The sequence below is a fragment of the Athene noctua genome, chromosome 8, assembly GCF_965140245.1.
Source record: "Athene noctua chromosome 8, bAthNoc1.hap1.1, whole genome shotgun sequence".
In the NCBI taxonomy this organism is placed as follows: Eukaryota; Metazoa; Chordata; class Aves; order Strigiformes; family Strigidae; genus Athene; species Athene noctua.
Genome location: NC_134044.1, coordinates 13,170,559 through 13,194,046, shown reverse-complemented (window position 1 = coordinate 13,194,046; position 23,488 = coordinate 13,170,559). Strand labels below are relative to the sequence as shown.

The window sequence follows — 23,488 nt, the reverse complement described above, 5'->3', positions numbered from 1 at the left end:
TTTTGAATTTATTTCAGTTTCAAAAATACATAATAGCAAGGTTTGAAAAATCTAGTGCCCCCCCCCCCCCCCCCAAATCTCATTTGTTGGACAATCACAGTGTGAATTAAAAATAGTTAACAGGCCACAATACTCAATAAGAAGTCATGCTCTTTTGAAAATGTGTCTGCTTACCTAGAGTTTAATATTAAAGCCTCCACTTTTCAAATGGTAGCTCTTTGAAGATATTTGAAAGATACTGAAATCAACCAGAGCGCTGTGTCAATAAATTCTCAGAAACAGAGCAGATTACAACATACCTGTCAAGTAGGTCAAATATCACATTAGTAATCCTGTTTTATAGAGTGATAAACTGAAAAATGCATTTACAAGGCAAACGATTGGCTGAACTAGGATGCCTGTCTCCTGAACTGAGAACATGGTATATTTTTATAAAGTTCAAGTAATATTTGTGGAGCACTGAAATATGGTGCCTGAGAGAAATGTAAATTATGATTATACCTCATGAGTATAGTTTCTAGTAAAAAGTATGCAAGGAGCAGCTAGGAATTAAACACTTGGCAAATTTGTCCAAATAAAATAATATTAAAGCCAAACATTTAAGAATCAAACTGGAAACAGGAAAACCTTGTTGTCAAATGCTTTTAAACAGACATTTTTTTTACATGCTTTTGCTTTTTAAAATGTGTCACAAGCTTAAATGAAATTAATTCAATTTCTCCACTCTAATGCTTGATGGCTCCCACTGAAAATAATTTCTGAATATTTGTACACACATCCACAGGGTTACAAACAAATGTAAGTCCATATTGTTAAAGTGGCATCTTCACCTAAAAAAAATTATAAAACTAAACGCAACAGCATGAAAAGCAGTTCTTGAGGTACGACAAATCTCCATGTGCCTACGTAATTTCTCTAAGCATTTCTTGAGCAAATTGCATCTGTTTACTGACACTCAAAGCCATGCTCCTTTTGCACTGCAACTACTAAGAAGCTCTCATTGCATTAAGGTGACATTACTGGTTATATAAAAATAAGGGCTTGCCAGCTAAGGAAACGGACTAAATGTTTTGTAGTGTGTTCTCATTTCATTTGTCACTAGGTGCCTGACTGTATTTTATACTATTAAGTCTCTTTCCTTTCTATTACTGCTGTCCTCAATATTATCTCTTTGCTCAAGTAATCTAATCCTCCTCAGTATTGGTGACACCATCCTGATTTTGGTTTGAACTTGTTTATGAAATCTACTTACGCACACTACTTCATGCAACCACCTCAGTTATGTGTAACAGGACTGTTACCAAGACTGGGGCCTGAAGCACACCTCATACAGCCTCTCTCCATTCTTAAATGCCCTTTATAAGATGACCCAAGCTGGATAAATGGGCAATTAATTTCTTATCTCTCTTCTAATGTGTATTATTACTTTTTGTCTCTCTTGAATAATATTTTCCACGAGGCAATGTACCTTATATGTTTTGTTTAAATCTACATATATAGTTGATCTGTTACTTCAACTTTAGTAAATTAGTTATCTTATCAAAGATAGATACTGGTCTATTTGACACAACTGGCTTTTGTTAAAAACACATTGTACTTTATCCAATTTTCCAGTTAACTTCATGTCCTTGGATTACCCTTTTCCTTCAAAAGGTGTTCAAAGACTTTGCTAAGTACTGAGGTCAGCCTTACATAGTCATCTTCAACCCCAAATTACTTCTAATCTTCTGTCCTTGACTACTATCCTAGGTCAGACAAAGCTGTATTTGTATATATAGTTGGGCCTTAACTGTGCTGGTCAAATATTTTCCTTCAAAACTGTTTTCAACAGAAAAAACAGCTTTCAATTGAATGAAAATGCCCTTGAAAAATTCTGACATTTCATTTAGAAGTCAGGCATCTAAACCCAGAAACATTTTCATCTAAAAAAACAAAGATATTTCTATTATAAATGTTAATTTAGCATCTCATAGAAAATGTACTTTGAGTCCCTTATTCTCAAATAGAGCTTTCCTGGATGTGCAGTGGTTGAGAACTGCTGTGACAGAATCCAGAATGACACCCAGCATCACACTCAGATACAGAAAATCATAATTTAGGAAGGGGCAGACAGAGAGCTCTTGTCTGCAGTCTAGAGGTGTGTATGCCAAAAATAGCAGAGTGCTGCTCCAATCGTGCTCTGGAAGAAAAATATTAGCTATAGATTTTTTTAAAAAAATGTTTTTTCTGTAAAGGTGTCAATTCCTCACCTGGATCATGGTATTGCCTGTGATCCAAATGGACGAAAGGAAATTGTATCCTCAAGGGGTTCCTTAGCATTGCTGAAGTCAAACTGAGGAGAGGCAACCTCATTTAAGTCTTCTATGACACTGATACCCACAAATCTCTAATTAGGTTTCTGGAGACTGTACCTACTATCTCTCTAATCGCACTAACTCCCCAGAAAATGAGCATCTGTCTGTCCCTGGGAGAGAAACTGTCATGGGCAGAGGCACAGGGAACACCCTGTCCTAACACAGCTTCCTCCTTTGCTGTTGTTTTCCTAGGTCCACACATCCTCAGCTGATCACACACACATATCTGCTCTGGCTCTTTAGGGAGCAGACTCAGCAGCACCACTGGCCAGGCAGAAAGCAGCCCTTCTCCAGGAGAAACAAAAGCTGTGCAAAATACTAATATGAGAACTGGATAGCACAGGAGTGAAGGACACAGCAGGGACAGAGGATGGTCCCAAGCTATCCGGGGTGGTATGGGGCTCCACACAAAACTTGTATTGTAGATACAGCCACAACCTGGTAAATCTTACTACTGTTCAGTCATAGACATTTGTCATCGTGATGTTCGTGAAGATTGTCTAGTTAACACAGCTTTAACATCAGCTTCTGTAACAGTACTGAAGGTATCTATTGCCTGGGACACCTGTTGCAAAATAAATATTTGACACTTTGAAAGCTGTCAGATTTGTAGTTGGGAACTGTCAGTGTTAGGCTAATGGTTGGGCTGGATGATCTACAAGGTCTTTTCCAACCTAGATGATTCTGTCCATATACTAATCATATACTGGCTGGGATAGTGCTTTCTCTATGCCTTGCCTGCCTGTTAAATGCCTTGCCACAGCAAACTAACTGCAACAGTTCTGCAAAAAGGTAGACAAATCTTTGAATTGGTTTCAATTTCCCTAACATCTCCAAAGATACTCTTTCAGAATGAGAAAATAATCCATTACTATAATTACATTCATATATGTCAGATTTGGTTTTTTTAAAAAAGTCAAAATTACTTTAAGTCTGAATACCTTGCACATAGCAATTTTCTCAACATGCTAAATAAGTTAAGCATCCTCTAAAGTCTGTTGTTGACAAACTTGAAGCTAATTATTATAATTGAGTACAAAGCCAATACAATATTCTAAAACTCATTCAAGAACTACAGGCTCACACACAAAGATAATTAAATACTTATTCCACTGGTAGAGAACAAAGAGAAGCTTATTCTATGGAGACACATCATCTGTTAGCAAGCTAAACAAAGCAGAGATAACTAGAAAAACAGGGTTTAGTAAGTGTAGTCACACAGACATAACCTGGGACAACTAGGCCCATAAATTTTAAAATTAAAAAATGCTGGACTTGAAGATACTACAGCAACTACCTTTCCAGAGGGAATTAACTTGAGTGAGCACTTCTAGCTCTTCCCTAGTGTCAAAGGGCTTTTAAGGTGTTAACTAATTAAATTCATAAAGCTTAAATTTTAGGCTGCATAGGGCCTTTTACATTATCAGGTCTGAACTCCGGGACATCAGACACCAAAATTTCATCTTGCATTGATTCCAGAAACTTGTGTGAGCTAAAGAATACCAGGTATCAGGAAAGTATCCATTGCTAATCAAAAAATAACAGCAATGGAAAGTTCATTAATTCTTTTAGGAGTATTTTCCACTGGCTGGTTGCTGTTAAAACATCTGGTTTGTATATTTTAGCAGATATTTAGCATATTACCTGAATTTATTTTTTAAAAAATAAACATTCTAGTACCATGTATTTTTTCATTAAGAGATACTTGAAGAGTTCATTAAGGGGTTTTTGTTTGTTTGTTTGGGGTTTTTTTAAGTATTTTGTGGGAAGAATTAAGGGGCTCTTTCTTTCTTACATCCTTCCCAACTTTTTGAAAACCATTTTAAAACATGGACCACCACATTGGGCATGGAATTCCAGCACTAGTCTCACTATGTTTAATACAGAGGTATTGGGACACTAGCTTTAATCTCCTCTCACTGTTTGCATGCATCACTTACCTCAGAGCTCATGAAAAGATTTGACACTACAACCCACAAAACTGCAGGGGAGTTTGGCCCTCCTTGCTTATTTGCTTTCAGGAATGCTATTAGAGGAAATATATTTGAAAGAGACCCGCTTACTAGGCAATCAAGGTATGTCTGCATGACTGCTTTGTCCTTATTGTGATTTAGTCTGCATCATCCATGTGTTTTATAATCAGTGACTTCATAGTGGTGAAATTATTGAATATCAAATTTTCTGTTGACCCCTCTAAAACCTGCATTGAAACACTCACTAATTCATAGCAGTTCTCCACTGGCAATTACTATTTCAGTTCTATCAACCAGCCAATTCTTAATCAATGTAATGCATGTCTTATTGATGCTGTAGAGAGCTAATTTTTAAACATAATGCTATTTCAAATGCCTTAACAAAGCTTATTAAAAACAGGTCATTGTTATCAGACTTGTAATTTCACCCAAGGATAAAATTAGATTTGTCTGACAAGATCTATTTTCTATAAACATTCTCAACAGCCTTATATGTAGGTCAAATAGACATTATTGTCACTGTGTTACAGTTCTCTTCTCCCTTGAAAGACACAGGAAAAGTGTTCCAAATACAGCCTAAAATGATCTATCTCCAAGGGCTATATCACAGAGGTTGGAAAAGGTTTTTAGTACCTAACACTATAAAATAGGAGTTTATTTTTAAAATTTATATTATGTGATTTTAAACTAATTCTGATTCACTAACACTAGGCTGGTCTTTTTTTCTATATTATTTTACAATTTGCAATATCAAGCCTATTTGATACTTAGCCCCCAGATTCCACAGTAAATAGGGTGAAGATAAATGTAGTCTAGATCAAAATAATTTCTTGAATATTTAAATAATGTCTAGTACAAGATAGTAACAATTTCCAATTTCGGCAAAACCAAAAACATTTGACCCTTTTCCTTATTTTTTTTCTTTTTTTTTTCTAGAAGAATTTGACTTTAACCTCTCAGGCAGCTCATTTCCTGGCACAGCACTGCAAGCCCTGTGTCTTCTAAGAGAGTACCTTGATGCCAGTCATTTCTATACTGCAGTGTTACATAAAATTCATTAAGTACTCAAAAATATGACTGCTACTATAAGATACGCTGTGAGCTTCACAATATGTTTTAAGTTCCCCCACTTTCTACAGGTTTTTCAGGAGGTTGGGCCTGTTTTTTCTGAAAGGGGATTTTTTGGGGGGGTTTGTTTGGTTATTTTAAGGTACCATCATGGATTTTTGATTAAGAAAAACTATTAGAGGTTATCACCCTCCTAATAAGTAATGCAACCTTAAATTTGGATTATTAAGATGACAGAAATCTACATGTAGTTGTCCATACCAGAATACTGTTAAGCCTTGCTAATTCAGGTGCTGTGGCAGTATCGCATGCCTCTGACAGGAGGTCAGAGGACTATGTGACCCCAGTCTCTGGTTTACATGCCAAGGAAAGACTCCCAAAGCAAGCCATAACTGTGAAGCTCGAGGCAAGAGCTTATTTAACATAAACAATTCAGTCCTTAGACCACATATAACTAGCACCACCTCTGTTAGAAGGGCAAATCAAACTGACCTACATCCTATTCAGATTTACAGTTTCCAAACACATTAAAGGACTTCAGTTAGCACACAGTGAGTTTGGTCTGTTGCCTTAGCTCATACAGCAAAGCAGGATGCATATCATACCTTGCTGCTGCTCAAAGCACTTTCACACTTTGAAACACAGGTCCAGACAAGATTTCAGATCTTTGCTTGATCTTCTGTCCTCTACACTAGAGCGCTCTGGTTGTTACGGAATTAGTTCTAGCCATGCCATTGCAGAAAACTGGTTATTTATAGGGCTAGGCTATCCATGCTCCTCTCACAAACTTAGAAGCCATTTTGATATCTGCCAGGTCTTAGTCACAGGCATTCCTTAAAACCAAAGCAAGCAAGGCTGCTAACATAAATCCTGAAAGCTGAAGCCCCAGAGAAGAAAAGACCATGCTTTGCCTCCATTCCACAGCAGGGCTATGTAAACATACTGGAGAGAGTTAACCGCAGTGCTGAAAACAGGTCCCCTCTGCATGCAATAAGATTTTGGAAGAACTTGGAGAAGTCAAGTGCCTCCAAATGACCAAATTCCTTCTTGTTCTTTCTCACAGGGATGAAACAGATCAATGGACTTAGGTATCCAAATGCTGTCATCCAATCAAGCTGTCATGAATAGCCAGGCAATAATTTTAAAGTTCGATCAGAACAGGCCATACCTCTATTAAAAAAAAAAAAAAAAAAAAAAAGAGAGAGACAAGCAAGTGACTACATCAGTTCAGTGGGAGGAAAAAATAGCTGTGAAAAGGAAATAAACTGAACATAAGTTGACACAGAGTTAGGCTTCTGAACACAAATCTAGCTCTAAATCAATTAAAATGTCAAAGTATTTGGAAACAAGCTATTAGAGTGAAATCTGAGTGGCAAACAGTTTTGAAATAATGTCTGGATTAGGAGTTGAGTGCAGGAGTTGTCAGAGATGGGAAAAGAAAAAGAAAAGCAGTGATTTCAATGAGTGTGTATCTTAACCAGATCACATTCACAGAACAGCTACACATGCTAATGCACAGTATAGCTGGCTTGTGTTATGAACAACCTGTGACTGAAACCCCAATAGCTTGACCTCTCCACCTGTAATGAAACACTGAGAATGAGAAAACCTCATGCTCATTCATGCTGCTCTGTACTTTTCCCCATCTTTGTTATTGCCTGTATTTGGGTCAGTGCCAGCATTAGTATGTATGTGCAGTGTATTGTGCCAATACATAGAAGGGAATGATGCCAAATTAAAACAAAAATATCTTTCATAATTTCTTTCCAAAATCTTTCACTGGAAACAAAATGAACTGTCAGACATGAGGCAGGCAAGATTTAAGAGACTGGCGTAACCTCTCCAAAACTGATGCCTGAACTAATACCTGCAACATCTCTAATAACACGTCAAAATAATCCATTAAAAAGAATTACAAAAGCATTTTATATACTTCAGCCAAACACAGCAATGACAACATTACCAGGGCAGATTTCCTCATTCTGTAGCAGATCCATTATTCACCATCATGTTGATGTTCCAGCAGCAAATGGAAACAGCAAAACCCTCCCTTGTGGGTGGTACAGAAAGAAGTGGGGGAATTCCCTCTCCTCACCCCCCTGAGACCTAAGACCTGGCACCTGCTGTTGCCTTGGCCTGCACAGCTATCCTTGTGTTACAGTATCAGATTATGCTTCCCTTTATCACAGGCTCCATGATTGCTTCAGGCAATGATTGTCACACCTTGAATGCCCGCTGTAAAAATCATACATCCTTCTGTTTGCCTGAAAGTGAGTGTGCTTAATTTCATTAAATTCCCACATTTCCTTAGAAATGTGGTAAAACAGACAACAGGCTTACAAATTCTCATTGCAGCTTCTTATCTGGATTACCACAGCTTTGCAAAACTATATCCTCTTCAAATTTGCACTCTAGCATAAATAATCTTATTTTTCCACCTTTGCCCAACTATATTTCTAACTAAACCATAAAAGTCACTTGTCACACTTGTACAAATCTATTTTTTTCCCACCCCACATCTCAGTTTCTCCATCACAGCACATGGTCCTCACTCAACATACTTTTCTCTAGCATTCACAGGCTCACAGGAAAGCCTTTTGTGCAGACAGATATTAAGAGCTTGGTTATACTGCTCAAGATTGTTATAGTGATAGGAGCAGTGAGGTGAACTATCCCAACTGGAAATCTAGTGTTAGGTTTTCCTATTTCTGTTTCATATTTGATAAGCTTCTCTGCTGATCAAAAGGCTGGTCTCTTAATATGCATCCTCTGTACTGTTATTGTAATCTGCCACTGTTCCTAAACAGAGTATCATTTTACCCATTTAGAACTTTAAACTGTAATATTAAGTTAAATACCTTACATTTCTTTCACTCCTAGCAGTATAAAAACTGATCTCATTCTTGTTCAGTAATTATTTTTTTTCCTGGGATATCTGTCATAATTCGTTATCCTCAATTGTTCTTTGCATTAAAATTTGCATACCTCTTTTAGAGGGTTTTCTAACAGGTCTTTCTCTGTTTTAAAATACCTTTACAAAAGCAAAGATTGGGCTTGCCAGGAGGCTGCTTTCTTTGGATTACAACAGAACCTATTCCTGTGCAGTATGTTGTCCCTTCCTCAACACTGAGCCCTCCACTTCTTAATGTGCTTTCTTCACAAAGATATTAGAGCCTTCCAACTTCATCTAGCTAGTTAACTGTGCATACAACATGGGTTACACATCGGAAAAAGCTGCTGGAGAATCTGAAGACATAATCTTTGGACCAATCTGCTCACAGGATTAGAGATTCTCAACGGATATATTAAACTAAACAAGCTTTCTATTAACAAGGCTTTAAAAAGGCTATCCTGCTCTCAGTGGCTCAGCTCAGCATAGGGAGATTAAAAGACTGCACTTTTTAAAGTCTTACCCATTACCACAGTACATGTGCCAGAAGTACAACGCATTTCTGAGTAAAATACTCTCCTGCAAAAGTGCTAAACCATGTCCTGATTTTATCACATGGGTTTTGAACCTACTTCCATATATAGAATTACTATGTCTTCTCATAACTGTACAAATAAGCAATAATACGTTTTCATTAATACATTGTATATTATCCTGTTGCTGTCAGCTTTAGCATGGTCTTCACCCCACACAGGTCACCTTCATGCTCCACTCTTATGTTCTATAGGGATACACACATCCCTGATCACAGTTCCCTTTGTGCACTCATACTGGGCCAGGAAAACAGCTCTCTGGTCTATCTTTGCTACTATACCACCCAGTCCTCAGAAAACTTTTTCAGTACTTTCATTTTCTTTGAAGCCACTGTTCTCTTCCCTTCTGGCTTGACACCTGTATTTACTCTTTATTCTACAGTCTGCCGATAGAGGAAGAGAGATTCTGTTCTTATACAGATTATCCTATTATTTTTTTCTAAAAGACACAGTGACATATCACTTGTTTGTTTTTGTTAGCATCTTCACAAACACAATCAAGCATCAGAATAAGACATACTGTTCCTCCAAGACTTCCTCCATGTCCACAGCTCACCCTTCAACCAAATTGTGCAACAGTTCTTTACAGGCTTTTCTCACAGGAGACCATATTTCCCTTTAAGTGATACCTTTACAACTGTGAGAGCATCCTCTGAATCTTAGCAGTGCAGAAGCTGGAGGTTGTCAAAAACAAGTCCCCACAAAGCTGCAAAATATTTTAACCGTTATTGTGCAACTATATCTGTGTAATGATGAAATATCTGATCTGACTTCCTGACAAAATGCCAAATAATTATTTCCTTATTTGAGTATAGTTTTGGTGCACTGGCTTTAGCTCTCAATCCATGTCAAGAGGGCCATAGCAAGAATATTGTAACCAAGAGCTAAAGTACTAGCAGCCATTTTATTGCCTTGGTTTCACTGTAGTAGTTTGGTTTGAGCAGAATGATGCCCATCTTGTTTGGAAAGTCTTGTTCACATTACTCTATTGCTACCTTCTCCTTCCACCACCCTCCTGGCCCCCAAGATCTTTTCTCCTAGAGTAGAGACACTACAACCATTGCTACCCTCAGCACCTACCTTAGTAGGTGCGAGTTCATCGTATCAGATACAGTTTATTGATGACAGGTTTTTAAAAGCTTTATAGCTTTCACTTTATTTGGATCAAGCCTCTTCTCTCTTCCTCCAGGATGCAATTTAAGTAATTCATTTGATCAAAACCAATTTGTACTTGTACTTCACTACATTTAAAATTTACTCTCCCTGCATCTTACAAATGATTAGGTTTGTGGTGCTACTGGTATTAGACTGTCATTAGCAAGATGTGTAACCACTGCCAGTCCTCATTCTTCACACAGCTCTTTTCTAGACTATTCCTCCAGCAGATAGTAATGCCAAGGATATTCTCATGAAAACAATCTTCCACACAGTGTGGAAATCCTGGCTAACTTGCTTACTCTTCTACATTTGTTCCCTCTGACAATACCAGGGCTGAGGCATTTTATTACAACGCGTGCACTTCATGTGAAGAGCTTGAAAGTGATCTCATCTGAGGCAGCTGGCATCAGAGTCTTTTTAAAGCCTTAAGGGTCTACGCACAGCCAGGTCACACCAGTGTCCATCCTTTCTAATGCAATAATTCAGCTTACTCATGCCAGTAGTATCTCTAGTTCTGCAACCACACTGAAGATGTACCATATGCAGAAATTCCTTTTCTGCAGGAAAAGAAAACCTATTGCCAAGCCATGAGTAGATCAGTTTTGCAATGTCCTGAGAAATTTTCCATGCCTTCAAGCATGCTAGGAAAGCTTTAAGCTTTCTCTGAGGTAAAATTTCTTTTATGAATTCCATGGTCATTCAGGGTTTTACAAGCTTAATGATTGTAAAGGTTTTATTTCTGCTGCTGGCTTTGATGCCATATTTATTACATATTTCTTACATTTTTTTCTTCTAAATGCATTTAATATAGTATTTCCTAATTATGACAATGGATGCCATTCATGCACTCCTGGTTTCCTTGGTATGGAGTATGTTGTGTCTGGTTTCTTATATTTTGCCTCAGGGGCTCTATTTTCTTATGTCCTGAAGTGAGATTCACCTCACCAAACTTTTGATACTTAATTGTTATCCATCTACATCTAATATAGTTGTTCAGACTCTTTTATAGTCAATAGAGGTAAAGAAACTCATTCTAGTTCCTATTCATTCCAATTAACTCCAGCACTGCAGGATGAGACTAACTGCCTTGTGATTCAGCCATTTCTCTTTATTGATGAAAAAGACAGACTGGTAGTTTACATTTCTCTCAGATATCCTACTATAAGGGGGGGGGGGGGGGGGGGGCAGCAAATCCTACCAGTTATGTCAACTTTGAATCACACACATTTTTCTGAAAAATGACATGGCTGTCATCAATACTGATGTCACTAGTGCAACAGTTCTCTTCATTGTGTGTAGCTGACTCCTATGAATCCCTGTTGGTCCATTTTTTGTAGTCAATTGTATTTTGGTTGGGTTTTTTTTTTTTTTGTTAGATGGAAGGTCATTTCCTGATTATACAACTGATGTCAGGAACGTTTTTTTTTCTTCTTCTCTTTAGCAGCCTCAGGTAGTCTGCATCTTCCCAAATTCATTCTAGTGTTAATTTGTCTGACATCAATGCCTGTTCATATTTTCCTTTTGAATTTTATGAGTACTCTTCTATCCTTTTGCATGCCCAACCATTCTGTTTTCAAGAGTAGCTGTATTACCCACTTATCTATTATATAAGCAAATCTTTTAGGTCTTTGGTTTTTTCCTTGCATGGAGTTGTTATATTTGGGATATAATAGGCCTCAAATAACTTAAGTTGTCTCAATTTTTCTCTCTGCTTCAGTGAGCTCACAACTAGCAGCCCATGGTCTACAAATATCCCAGACATTTTACTCAGTGCATAGAGAACAATCCACTTCTCAGTCTGCAGCTACTTATGTGTGAAAAGACCCAACTAAGAAAAATTCTAACTCCCTCCATTTTGTCCACACCTCTGCAATACTTCCAGTTGCAAAGTTGTAAGCAGTAAATTTTAAGCCATATTCTTCATAAAATCCAGAATTAATTCTTTTAACGCTACATCTGGCTCTAGGATCTGACAATCAGGCAGACTTTCCTGTAAGGATGCATTGAACTGTTTTTTATTAGCACCATCTTTCATCCCCTCTCACTGCTCTCAGACATAAGACAAAGACAGAAAGAATTAATCTTTTTAAAAATAGAGACCTGATGATTTGATTTGCAGAACTACAGTATGATTCTATTTATCCTCAGTTGTTTACTATTTTAAGTTACAAAAGTAGGAAGATTTTTTTTAAACCACTCCATAATAAGAGAAAAAAGTCAACGAACTTGAGCAGAAATCATTAACAACTATAATTTAAAACATCATTTATACCAGATTTAATAATTCCTTCTCAGCTTTCTCCACAGTGCAGATTAAGCTATCTTTACATGTTAAATCACTGTAGATCTCATGGTCTTTTCAAAAGCATACATGTTATTCTAACAATTAAATTTAACATAACCATGCCCTGCACTTTTTAACCAGTCTACACTGATAATTTCCCATCCTCTGAAGATAATTCCATGGTACATGAGAAAACATCATCGTTTCTTGCAAGAGTCAGGACAAGAGACCCTTCTAAAAAAAAAAAAAAACTCTCCTTTGGGCGATTTTATTGTGCTATTCATGCACTTAAAACCTGGAGATGTCTCTGTGCCTCACCAGCTCAGTCATGCACACAAGCTGTTGTGAAGTAATCAAATAATCTCAGTCAGCTGTTAGCGGGAATCAGCCACGTGCAGATCTTAGCCAGATAATCAGAGTTTCATGGTTTGCCGGCTCCTGCTCAAACACTACCAAAAATGTTTGCTCTTCAGGCTATCACATAGCTAACATCAAAACCACTTTTTTTAATAAGTAAACTCTACCAAGGAACAAAACATCATTTGTCCTTAATACAGAAAATAGATTGAATGAACAGAAGTGTCATCTTTTCTTTAATACCTTTCTTATGTATGTTTCTTCATAAATACAACAGAGTAATATTATATTTATGACATAACTAATTTAAACTCAGACTCAAATAAAAATATTCATTAAAGGGACACTTTAAATTAAAAGGCTGCAAACTTCAAGAAACCTTAAAAACATTGCACAAAGGATGGATTCTGGGAGTGGTGACATTTACACCTAGAGATGTGTCTACAGCAGAAATACAGCACCTAGCATTAGAATATTAAACAACATGCTTTCAGCAAATGTGTATTTATAGCACAGTTTAATATAGCAGTCTGGAAAAATTGCTATATGTAATTTTGACTAGTGACATAAGAGTTCCTGTACTTTGGGTCTTTTTAACAGTAATTATTATACCAAGAGCATATTTGCCTTTGGGGAGGATGGGACTACCTTGAGTTACAGAGTCCATGTTACATGAGGCAAAAGACAAAACACCATCTGGGCTTCACAGGCCTGAAACAGAGTTGCCGTAGGTATATCTAACTTTGGTCTCATCTTGTGTTTCAGGGGTGGGAGGATGAGTGATTTTAGGATTTTTTTGTTGCTGTAGTTTATTTGTGGCTGGTTTTTGTCCTGTGCCCCACCCTTCCAAACTATATTTCTCTTACTATTATGCTTTTCAGCAGAGCCACAGTTGGACTAGGACTCTGTTCCTCCCACAAAAGAAGAATGAGACTCCTTTAAGTCGGAGTCAAACAGCTACAGCATGTCTGACAAAATTTTTTTCTCTATTTGAACATGCTAATACTACTTTATGAAAAAAATCGTGATTATTAACATTCTCAAGATTTGGACAGAACATGTCATTTTAACAACAAATTGAGGCCATTTGATGGCTATTGGCTAAAAGAACAGGAATTTTGAGATTCCGTTTTTTCACCCTGATATGATACAAACGCTACTTTGAAATCTCAGAGTTTTCTGCATAATGAAAATCCTATATGTTCTGCAATATGGCTAGTGGCAGTATTAAACAGTAACTATATAGGAGGAAAATTTCCATAATAGATATTTGTCTCGGGTGTAATGTTGGCAGGGGTGGGGGGGGGGGTGGTGTAGAATTGACACAGTTCCATTGTTTTGTTCCTGATAAGTCTTCGTGATATTTTTAAATGCACTGTACTCAGAGCAAAGACTTCATATTCCACCCTGGAGATGCCTTTTACCATTTGTTTGAAACTCCAGGCTAAACTAGATCACATTGTGAAATGTTGCAAAGTTGGCTATTCACACACTTTCCAAAAAAAACAAAAACAAAACAAAACAAAAACAAAAAAAAAAAAAAAAAAAAAAAAAAAAAACACAAAAAAAACCCACCAAAAAAACCCAACCCACAAACTCTTCAGTCTCAAGAGCTAAATTCTGGTCCTGTTGCTACTGAGCATGCTGTACTCTCCCACAACCCTCATTTGAGTGGCTCATCCTCAGCCCCACCAAACCTCTCTGTGGTTCAACTTTAGACTGCACTGTTCAGGCACTTGCCAAATCTTGTCACAATGACATTGCCTTCTTTGCTTATTGCTGGGCAGTACAGAAGAGGACATCATATAAGTCAAACTCAGAAGAGAGAAGCTGAACCAGGAAGATTTACAGATTTAGATGTTGAGTCTGGTGTCAGTGAGAGGAACTGTGCCTGGCTAGTGGCAAGGGAAGACCAGAACGGCCTAAACAAAGAGATGTTCAAAATATCAATAAGGAGACCCAGGGTAAACATTTCTGGGCATGTGAACTGAGTAGAAGCCTGGAGATGTAGGGAATCATTGGAAAAAACTGGTATTTGATTATGAAAGTAAGGTATGCTAATGTGCCAGCACTGTATACGGATTTAAATTCTATATACTTGCATATACAGGCATCCTGAATTCAGTTTCTTAAAGTTACCACCGTTACAATATTAATAACATTCTTTAACACAGTATATTGTATGGCGTAGAATCTGAGACATGCAGTTGGACTGTTCTGCCCATGGAGGACTGAAGTGCCAATCTAGAAGTGCACTGATTGATACAATATTTTCCTGCTATATTTTCCTTATCCCTGAACTAGGCAGACACGAATTTGGTTCAGCAATAATTTCTGAGTTATGCTAAGAGGTTTACACTTAGTTTGTTCCAATTTTTAAAGCAGCCTTAGTGCAAAATCTACCTTTTTCTATTACGCTATTTAAATTATTTCTCCCTGGAGATGCAACCAGAGCAGCTGGAGTGTGATGAGACTACTTGCCAGCCTTAAAATGCTATACACCCATGTCTGATATACTTTTCAAATGCCAGCACTGCACGTGGATTAGAATTCCTCTTTCATGCTGCACTGAACAATGTGATTATGTCTGCAATACTATGAAGCAACTGTGTCAACAATAAAGAGGAAACATTTATGGCATAAGTTATTAAAACAATGAAAAATAGGCTAGTGCAATTTAAGTTCCTTTAGAGGGCTGAATAATAAACAAGTAAGAAACAAAGAGAAGTCATGTATTAGAGAATCGGAAGCATCACAACAAGCACAAGAAATTGTCTTTAAACTGCACTCAAGAGTCTTGAAAGCAGAAGCATGGACAATGAACATGTTAGAGCAAACACAAAAGGAAAGGGACCTAGAAGACCCATTGCAGCCCAAAATGAAGCCACTCAACTTAAAGACATAAGTGTACAAACATACCAACCAGTTAAACACGCCAGACAAAAAGGTTATCTTAAAAGTAATGGTGGCACAAAAGACTGAAGACTGTGGTGGCCAAGTAGATTGCGTGTTTGAGCCTGCACCCCCTATTCCTATCTGACATGGTGCTGGCTTCATATGCAAGCATGGGAGGAAAACAGTACCCATTTTTACTCAGAAGCATAAAAGCTCATTATAAAGTTCAAAGGCTGCTTAGAAATAGGGTCTAGCTCAGAGATCATCAGATTAAGAAGGAAACTAGAGTAATATTCATCTACGGTTACTTGTTCTGGAAAGGAATAAAAGAACAGAGTAGACAGAATTCAGTATAATCAAATACAACTTCCATTACAAGCCAGTATTTTTCATGTGAGATTTGACAACTCGGTTCAAACAATTCAAGTTGTTTGTAATAACAAAGCCAATATTTCCAAAGATTAAAAACCTAGAATCAGCCTCTGACTTCCATTTCTGGCCTTTTAATTAGGTTTTTCTGAAGTGCTGAAAAACAACACAACTCTAATTGAGGGCTTTTATACACAGCTTTTTAATAATAGCTCTTAACTGCTTGATGCTTTTGAGGTTTCAAATAAGATTGGGAGTTGATCAGAAAAGGATTGTTTGGGTTTATTTTACTCTTACAGAAGCAAGAGGATCAAAACTTTCCCTGCACAATTTGATCTCATTAGATTCCCACCTTGTTCATGGTTCTGATAAGATTTTAATATAAATTCTTATAATCTTTTTTGAAGTAGACTCAGTTTTTCACACTAACTCAGGATATGACATTGGATGAAGGAACAACAATCTGACAGATGCATTTTAATTTTTTTTAAAAAACACTAACATGCACACACAAAACTCATATATAGAACAACTTTCATGGCTGTAGAATAGAGGACAGCAGAGCAGGTTATTTAAGCCTTTCAATCTGTAACAGATAAGAATGTTTTACATAACACTTTCTTCAAGCATACAAAATTTGTACTTTGCCTGTAAACCAGTGTTAACATAAACAACCAATAATGAAAGAAAAGGAGGCACTGGAATGGTTAATTTAAGAGTCAGTTACTTAGTATTTCTACAACATTGCTGCAGAGCTCAAATCACTATTCAGTTTTACATTTGTTCCTTGCTTCTTTAAGGAGGCAGAAAGAAAGTGAGGGAGCATAAGCAAGAATGCAAGAGAAAGGAGCAGGGGGGAGAGAGTGGGACAACAAACAATAAAGCAAAGTGTTCCCTAGCAGCAAAACCAGCTGACAGACCTGCTTCCCAAAGAACACTGAAAATTACTTTGCGAGTAAAAGTAGCAGAGCAGATAAGTCAACTTGAAGGACTCATGGGAGAGCTGTTATTGACAGATACAAGGATAATAATAATTGCTCGAGATGAGCAGGTTCTCCTTTTATCTCAGTAAAGCACTTTCGGATGAAAAGATTGGAAAGACAGGCGCGAGACAATACCATAAAACCTGCTCCTAACTTATTTACATAATTTTATATAAAGGAGCATTGGTGTATGAGGTGTAGAACAAATGCATTGAATGCTGAAAAAGTATTACAGAGAAGAACTAATGTACACTCCCAGCAATAAAGAAACTTAGTATTATTTGATGAAATACACTTTGCCTATTGAAGAAATGCACTCATTTTACAGAAGGCTTGAGTGTGTTTAAGAAAGGATTCATGACTGTTCTTACATGAGGTAGCCGATACAGTTGCATCTTGAATTGTTTCCTGTTCAAATTGCATAAGAGATTGCACTTACAGCAAACAGTAAATGAGAATAGTAAAGAGGATACTCGAGTACACATTTATTCTCTTCCAGATCCTACTCCATTTATGTATCACATGACACATCCCCTTCTCTAGCACCCTTCAAGACAGATTTTGAGCATCGTTTTGGGTTTTGTTTTTTGGGGCTTGAGTTTTTTTTTGTTGTTAATGAAAAACATTAGAGAAGACTGATGACAGGTGAATCTATGCAGTAATGGGTGGGTAAAGAGATGGTATTTTCTATGTTTCCATTCATTTTAAAGCATAAGGGAATCATCTAACTGAAGTTTCTTTCCATAATAGAAAAGCATGTTAGTATCAATATCTGTATGGGAAATATTCTTTAACAGACTTCAGATACCTAAAACCTATCTTAACCCATGCTGGTCCACCTCTCACAACAACATTACCTGAATGGTGTAATCCTGTTGCCAGGCTCCTGACCAGCCCCAGTGCATATGGCGTAAGTACCTAGCTTGGTTAATTGTATTTAAGGTGCAATCCAACACTTTACTAAAAGTCCTTTTTCCAAAGCTTATTATTTTTAAGGCTAAGAATTATACAATTTTGTTGGGGTTGTGGAGAAGAGGTCTCAGCACATGCAGTGCTACATCTTCAAGAATAGCCATTAATACTGTGATCTTCCAATATGAATGTCATGTTCTAAAAAATTCAGCCAGATGCTGAAAGCATTGACTACCCATCAGTGATAGTTAAGCACTGAAATTATCTTAAAGATCAGAAGGGTAGGTTATGTTTCTCAACTCTACTAAAGAGCAGAACACAGTAACTATTTGCTTTAACTGACATCAAGATGGTAAATTAACACCTGAAAAAATAAGCAAATAATGAAATAAAATGAAAGTGGAATTGCAGACATGTTCTTCATCTAAGCTTCAACAAAAATCCTCCTCAGTAGTCTCTCTTCCACCAATCTTTCTCTTTGTTTGAATACAGGATCAACTGAAGGATGATGACACAGATTATATCATAAATAATGATGAACTGACTGAAAACTATGAGTCGTCTGCTCACATACCAGTGCCAGCACAGGACAGAACAGGCTCCACCCAGACTACAGGCAAGGAAGATATTCACGAAGGAGACCTAGGATTAGGAGGGTACAAACTCCAGCTTGAACACACCACAGGTCAACCCCATGTGAATTCATTGGCATGAACAGTGTAATGTTAATCACAAGAAATAAGACTAAAACAAAGAAATAAAAGATACTATTATGCGAACAAGAGGTTAGAAAATGTACTAAGCACAGAAATCAAAGAAAACTTAGATTTTACCAAGTAAATGCCTGTTCCCCCCAGGAAAGAGCTTACTAGCATCTTCCATATACCTAACAACAGTATGCAGGTTTTCTGACTGCAGTAGTTTTTAGTAAAGGTATAGGGCACTGCCAGTTCACTGAATCTATCGCAGTCACATGTTGTCTCAGATAGTGCTTGACTGTACCATGCACCTCACAGGTCTTCAGATGTTGCTTGTAGCCTTCAGTCAGCTAGAACAGAGAGAAATACCGTCCTAACAGACCTGCTCAGATGATGACAGCACTTTGCATACAGCTGATCCTGAACACATCCACAGATAGCTAGCTACTACTCCAGTAGCTATTATGTTTATAAGAATGAAGCAGAAGATTCTTTGTCCAATAAGCATGTGATCTAGTACTTAAAACACACATTGCAGCACCACAGTCTTCATAGATCAAGCTCCTTCATGCTCACTGTATAGATTTTTCCTGACAACCAGCCCAACATTTGCTTTCTAAATGCATCTTATAACCTACTCTATATAGGGTCACACCAGGCTGCCACAAACTGAAAATCAACAGCAGATATTGAGGTCTATGAAATCAGCAACAGACCCCCTTTTATTGCAGCACTGAATGGGCATGACCACTATTTAAACTGCAGTTATTCCACAAGACATTAGTCATTACAGCTTCACAGCACACAAAGCTTACATGCTAGGAGAAATTTTGTTGTTTTGCAAGATCATTCTGAGTGTATGCTTTAAGAAGTCAACTGTTTCATTTTGTATTGTTCAAGGAAAGTGAGTTATTTTTAATCAAATATTTCTGCATAACAGCTGTATCTTAAGACTAGCTGCTCCAAGGGTAATCTTGTCCATCTCTATTTGTGCTGGGCACTCTAGCAAACACACTATCACACTAGTGATGAGGACAGTGGTGGTTAGATAAAAAAAAAAAGAGTGCTCTTCAGTATGAAAGTAGTAATTGCCTGCATACGCACAGTGACTGGATAAACAACTGGTCAACCATACACAGCTAGCTGTCATATACTATTATCAAGCATTAGCACAGATCAGCTTTTACGCTATCAGTTAAGTAGTGCAAACACAGGGATAGAGCCAGGCTTTTGTTGTCAGAGCACATGCCTTTTCTCACCGCAGAAGTTTCCACTAACTGTGCATCGTAAGGTTCCTAAGAAAGTTAAATCATGAGTAGTTTTTAAATAAGGTCATTTCTACTATACAAAGACAATGAGCAAGCAAGAAATTTATAATGTCTAAGAATAAAAATCAAGCCGTTTCCATGAATGATCATAAAGCTGAATAGATCTTGATTTCACCACAGATGGAAGCTGAAATACAAACTTAAATATAATCAAGTATTAGTCATTCTTTTACAGGCTAATTAATTTCTGGTTAAATGTGACTATAGAACAGCTGTTTCAAGCATAAATTTAAACACTGGAGTTCTACATGCCATTACAAAAGATCATAAGCTTGAACTGGCATTTTATTTTCCCCTAAACATTAATCAAGGAACTTCAAAGGATCTTAATCCCCATATGGTTTAAAACAAATAATATTCAGGCATGATAACAAGTTTTGAGAAGGACTAATCAATTTCCAGCTCCCTGCTTTGCCTTGCTTAGCCACATGAGGTAGGAAAAGATGCACAGCAGGTAGCAAGAAAGGATGGAGAATGGATGAGGAAGTAAAGTTTTATGGCGTAGTGCCATCCACCCTACAACATGCAGCAGGAGATAACAAAGATGACAGAAAGCAGGATAGCCAGGCAGAGACACACTGCAGTGAGGTAAATATGTGGTAACACAGTGAGAAGGTATTACCATGGATGGGTGCTAACACAGTCCTGATTTCAGTAGCCAAAGTTTCTGATTTCAGTCTTCAGAAGTATTGAGTGCATGTTACCAGGCTTCCTAAATTTCTTGGGAAGCACAGATCCCTGTCCTTAGATTGTAGTACAAATCAATACCGTGCTACAGTATTATGAAGATGCAAAGCTGTTTTTCACAACTGCTACATGAACTGGAAATGACAAACTCTTCACCAACAGTTCTGCTCTTAGATTCTACTCTGAAATGCATCCTGCAGCATACTCTACGGGGGTTTTACCAATTTATTTATTGTGCCTGTGTCCAAATGTCTCACACCTGTGCAATGTGATAAATGGGGAGCTCTGGAGTCTGAAATTCTCTGTTTATCAAAAAGAAGTCTGTAGTGAGTACTGTTCTGCCTGGATGCCTTAAAGTGCTACTCGGTAAGGAAAGTCATCCCTTGCAACAGAAGAGTGCATACTTCAAATCTTTCACAGGTGTGATTTTTATGCTAAGACTATCAAGAGGCTGAATCAGTAGTCCCAGCAGGATGGGTATTTATCCTCTGCGACCATGCTCAGCAACTAAAGTATCACTGGATTTCAGGAAAATTGGTAATTTGAGCTGCAAGCAAACCTTAAGCTTCTGCTAAATAGTAATAAAAGTCTCAATTATCTATTACACTATTCAGCCTTGCCATTTCCTAATTTTAAGATATTCTTTTCATGACATGCAGATCAAAAGAGTTAAAACAACGTTAGAACAGATGATATATTTGTACTCAAGGAGAAATTACTAGCAACTAGTAATTCTGCATGACTGTTTAAACAGAGCAATGGATGTTAAGAGAGACCTTTAATGTTAATTTACAGTTCATACACTGGAGATTTAAACTACTCAATATCACAGTGTTTGACTGAACTTACAAGTCACTCTCCTGATAAATGTGAAGCTATTCCTCCTATTTGAGTTAATCTAATAAAATATTGCTTGGAAAATGAAATGCAAAATATATTGTCAAAATGTAGTGACTGCATGCTCAGTACAAAGGCCAAAATGTTAGGAAAGATGGAAATCTGCAATATTGCTAAACCTTCAGATTCCAGAAGTAATAACTGAAATTTCATACTGAACTAGAGAGTGTTTGGGCTTAGGTTGGAAGCTGCAGAATGAATCCTGACTATACAGCAAAGCCAGTCCAGAAAGACACTGTACTAACAATATCAGGTCACTATGATAACTTCTACACAGAAGTGTTAACATTTGGTAACCTCACTGAAAGCAGAGGCAATTGGAAGCAAATATTTATGTTGCTGCGTTAAAAACAAGTTTTTCCACAATAACCACGTTAGGGCTATCTTCCGCAAATTTATTAACCCTGTGCATAATTTAAGCTGCTAAACTAATTGGATTGAAGCCATGAGAGCAGTTCACACCCGTTCCACCTAGCAATTTATTTACATTCCTTGCTGTGCTGAGAATAGTCTGTACAATAGGTCTCTTTCCTTTTGAAAGCTGGTCTGTATTTTGCTGTCAGCCATCAAGTAACACTGAGCTTGTAAAATCCAGATTGCAGTGTACATTTGCGTACAACAAATGCAGAAATATAGATAACTATTTCAGATACACATGAGCATTACACACGTGCTTTCAAAATTCTTCATTTTCACAGATATAGTTATGGACTTCAGAGAACAAAGGAAATATCCTGAATAACCACTGAAGAGTTTGGAAGCTACTTCTAAAGACAAAGTTGTTTTTCCCCCCACTTCCTTCTTGCAAAATGGAAAATAGCCCTTTTCAACATCTTAAAGCAAACCAGTTCTGATCATTTTAAATATCTTAGAACAAGAAAGCTCATCTCTGGCAATATAATCCCAACAGACACAAGTTCTGCTCAGTGAACTGTAAAAGACTTGTCAACATTTTTATTTTATAAACAGTTTTTCAGAACTTGAAAAATCTCCAGTTGATCCCAATTCCCTAAGCAAATGTTAGTTTAACCCACAGCCTTGGTCCCAATAAAAGTCAATTTTCAGATCATAGAATCCCCTCCCCTCCTTTAGTTCAATGATTATTTGCTATGGTAGATATTACTGTTCAGGAGAGTTAGACAAAACACCTAAACATTTTTCCCTGAATACTGGTTTGTTGGGGGAGATGTCGGGGTTTTTTACATATACATTTTTTTATATCATAATCACATACAGGAGTGCAAGTTTCTGAACAGCATGAAAGAAAACTTTGTTGGACAATGCAGTACTTGTGTTTCTCTTTATTCGTCCCTTTTAAGTGATTAAAGGATTAGGACAGTATAGTGCAATGATAGACATCCCCCCATGAACATCCCCTTCAATAGCCTGGTGGTGCAAGTCACACTTCCAGATTTAAAACAACCTACTGGCCATCCTGGTGTGTGTTAAGAAGCACAAATTCTTCAAAAAGCAGAGTAACGCCTGTCAGCTCCATGGTGCCAATCAATGGCCCAGGTTTGTCCTTCCCATATGAAAAGCACAGGGACTTTGCTGCAGTTAACCCAAGGTGTGTCAAATCTCCATCTCCATCTTTGCTCCTAACAGCCCCTTGGCACCATCAACATGGAGCCACTGCAGCTACACTGTTAGAAAGCCCACTGGCAAAGACTATCTCATACTTCCATGGAATTCTGCAGGAAAAACCCAGTCTTCACGTTTCCAACTTTACCCTTCCAGCTTTCCCACTGCTAACCACCACACTGGCTTCCTCCCACACTGGCCCACCCTGGCTCTGGGCAGTCTTCCCTCCGCACACCTGACAAGACAGCAAAAGCTGCATAAGTTCTGCTGCACAACATGGGTAACAGGAATTATTCTGCCCACAAATAAACTTTTTGCACCAGAGTCAGAACAGAGGCAACATTTTCCTCGCCTAATTCATTGTCACTGGTCAACATGATTCCCTACAAAAAGTCAGATCTGAGATATGGAAGAACAAATATCATTTCAGGCCTCAGAGGACCACAAAACTGAGCAAGTCA

At 37.6% G+C, this 23,488-nt stretch overlaps 1 protein-coding gene across 2 annotated transcripts in view; it reads left to right on the top strand.

Annotated features, from left to right (window-relative positions):
* Positions 1-21,470, top strand: part of SLC9A9 (solute carrier family 9 member A9) — a 211,615-nt gene extending 190,145 nt beyond the window's left edge. For both annotated transcript variants that reach the window (XM_074912503.1, XM_074912504.1), the window contains 2 exons: positions 17,729-17,834; positions 18,329-21,470. In XM_074912503.1, coding sequence (XP_074768604.1) covers positions 17,729-17,834; positions 18,329-18,550 — 328 coding nt within the window. In that variant the 3' untranslated portion in view covers positions 18,551-21,470. The remainder of the gene's footprint in view (positions 1-17,728; positions 17,835-18,328) is intronic.
* Positions 21,471-23,488: the final 2,018 nt, after the last annotated feature.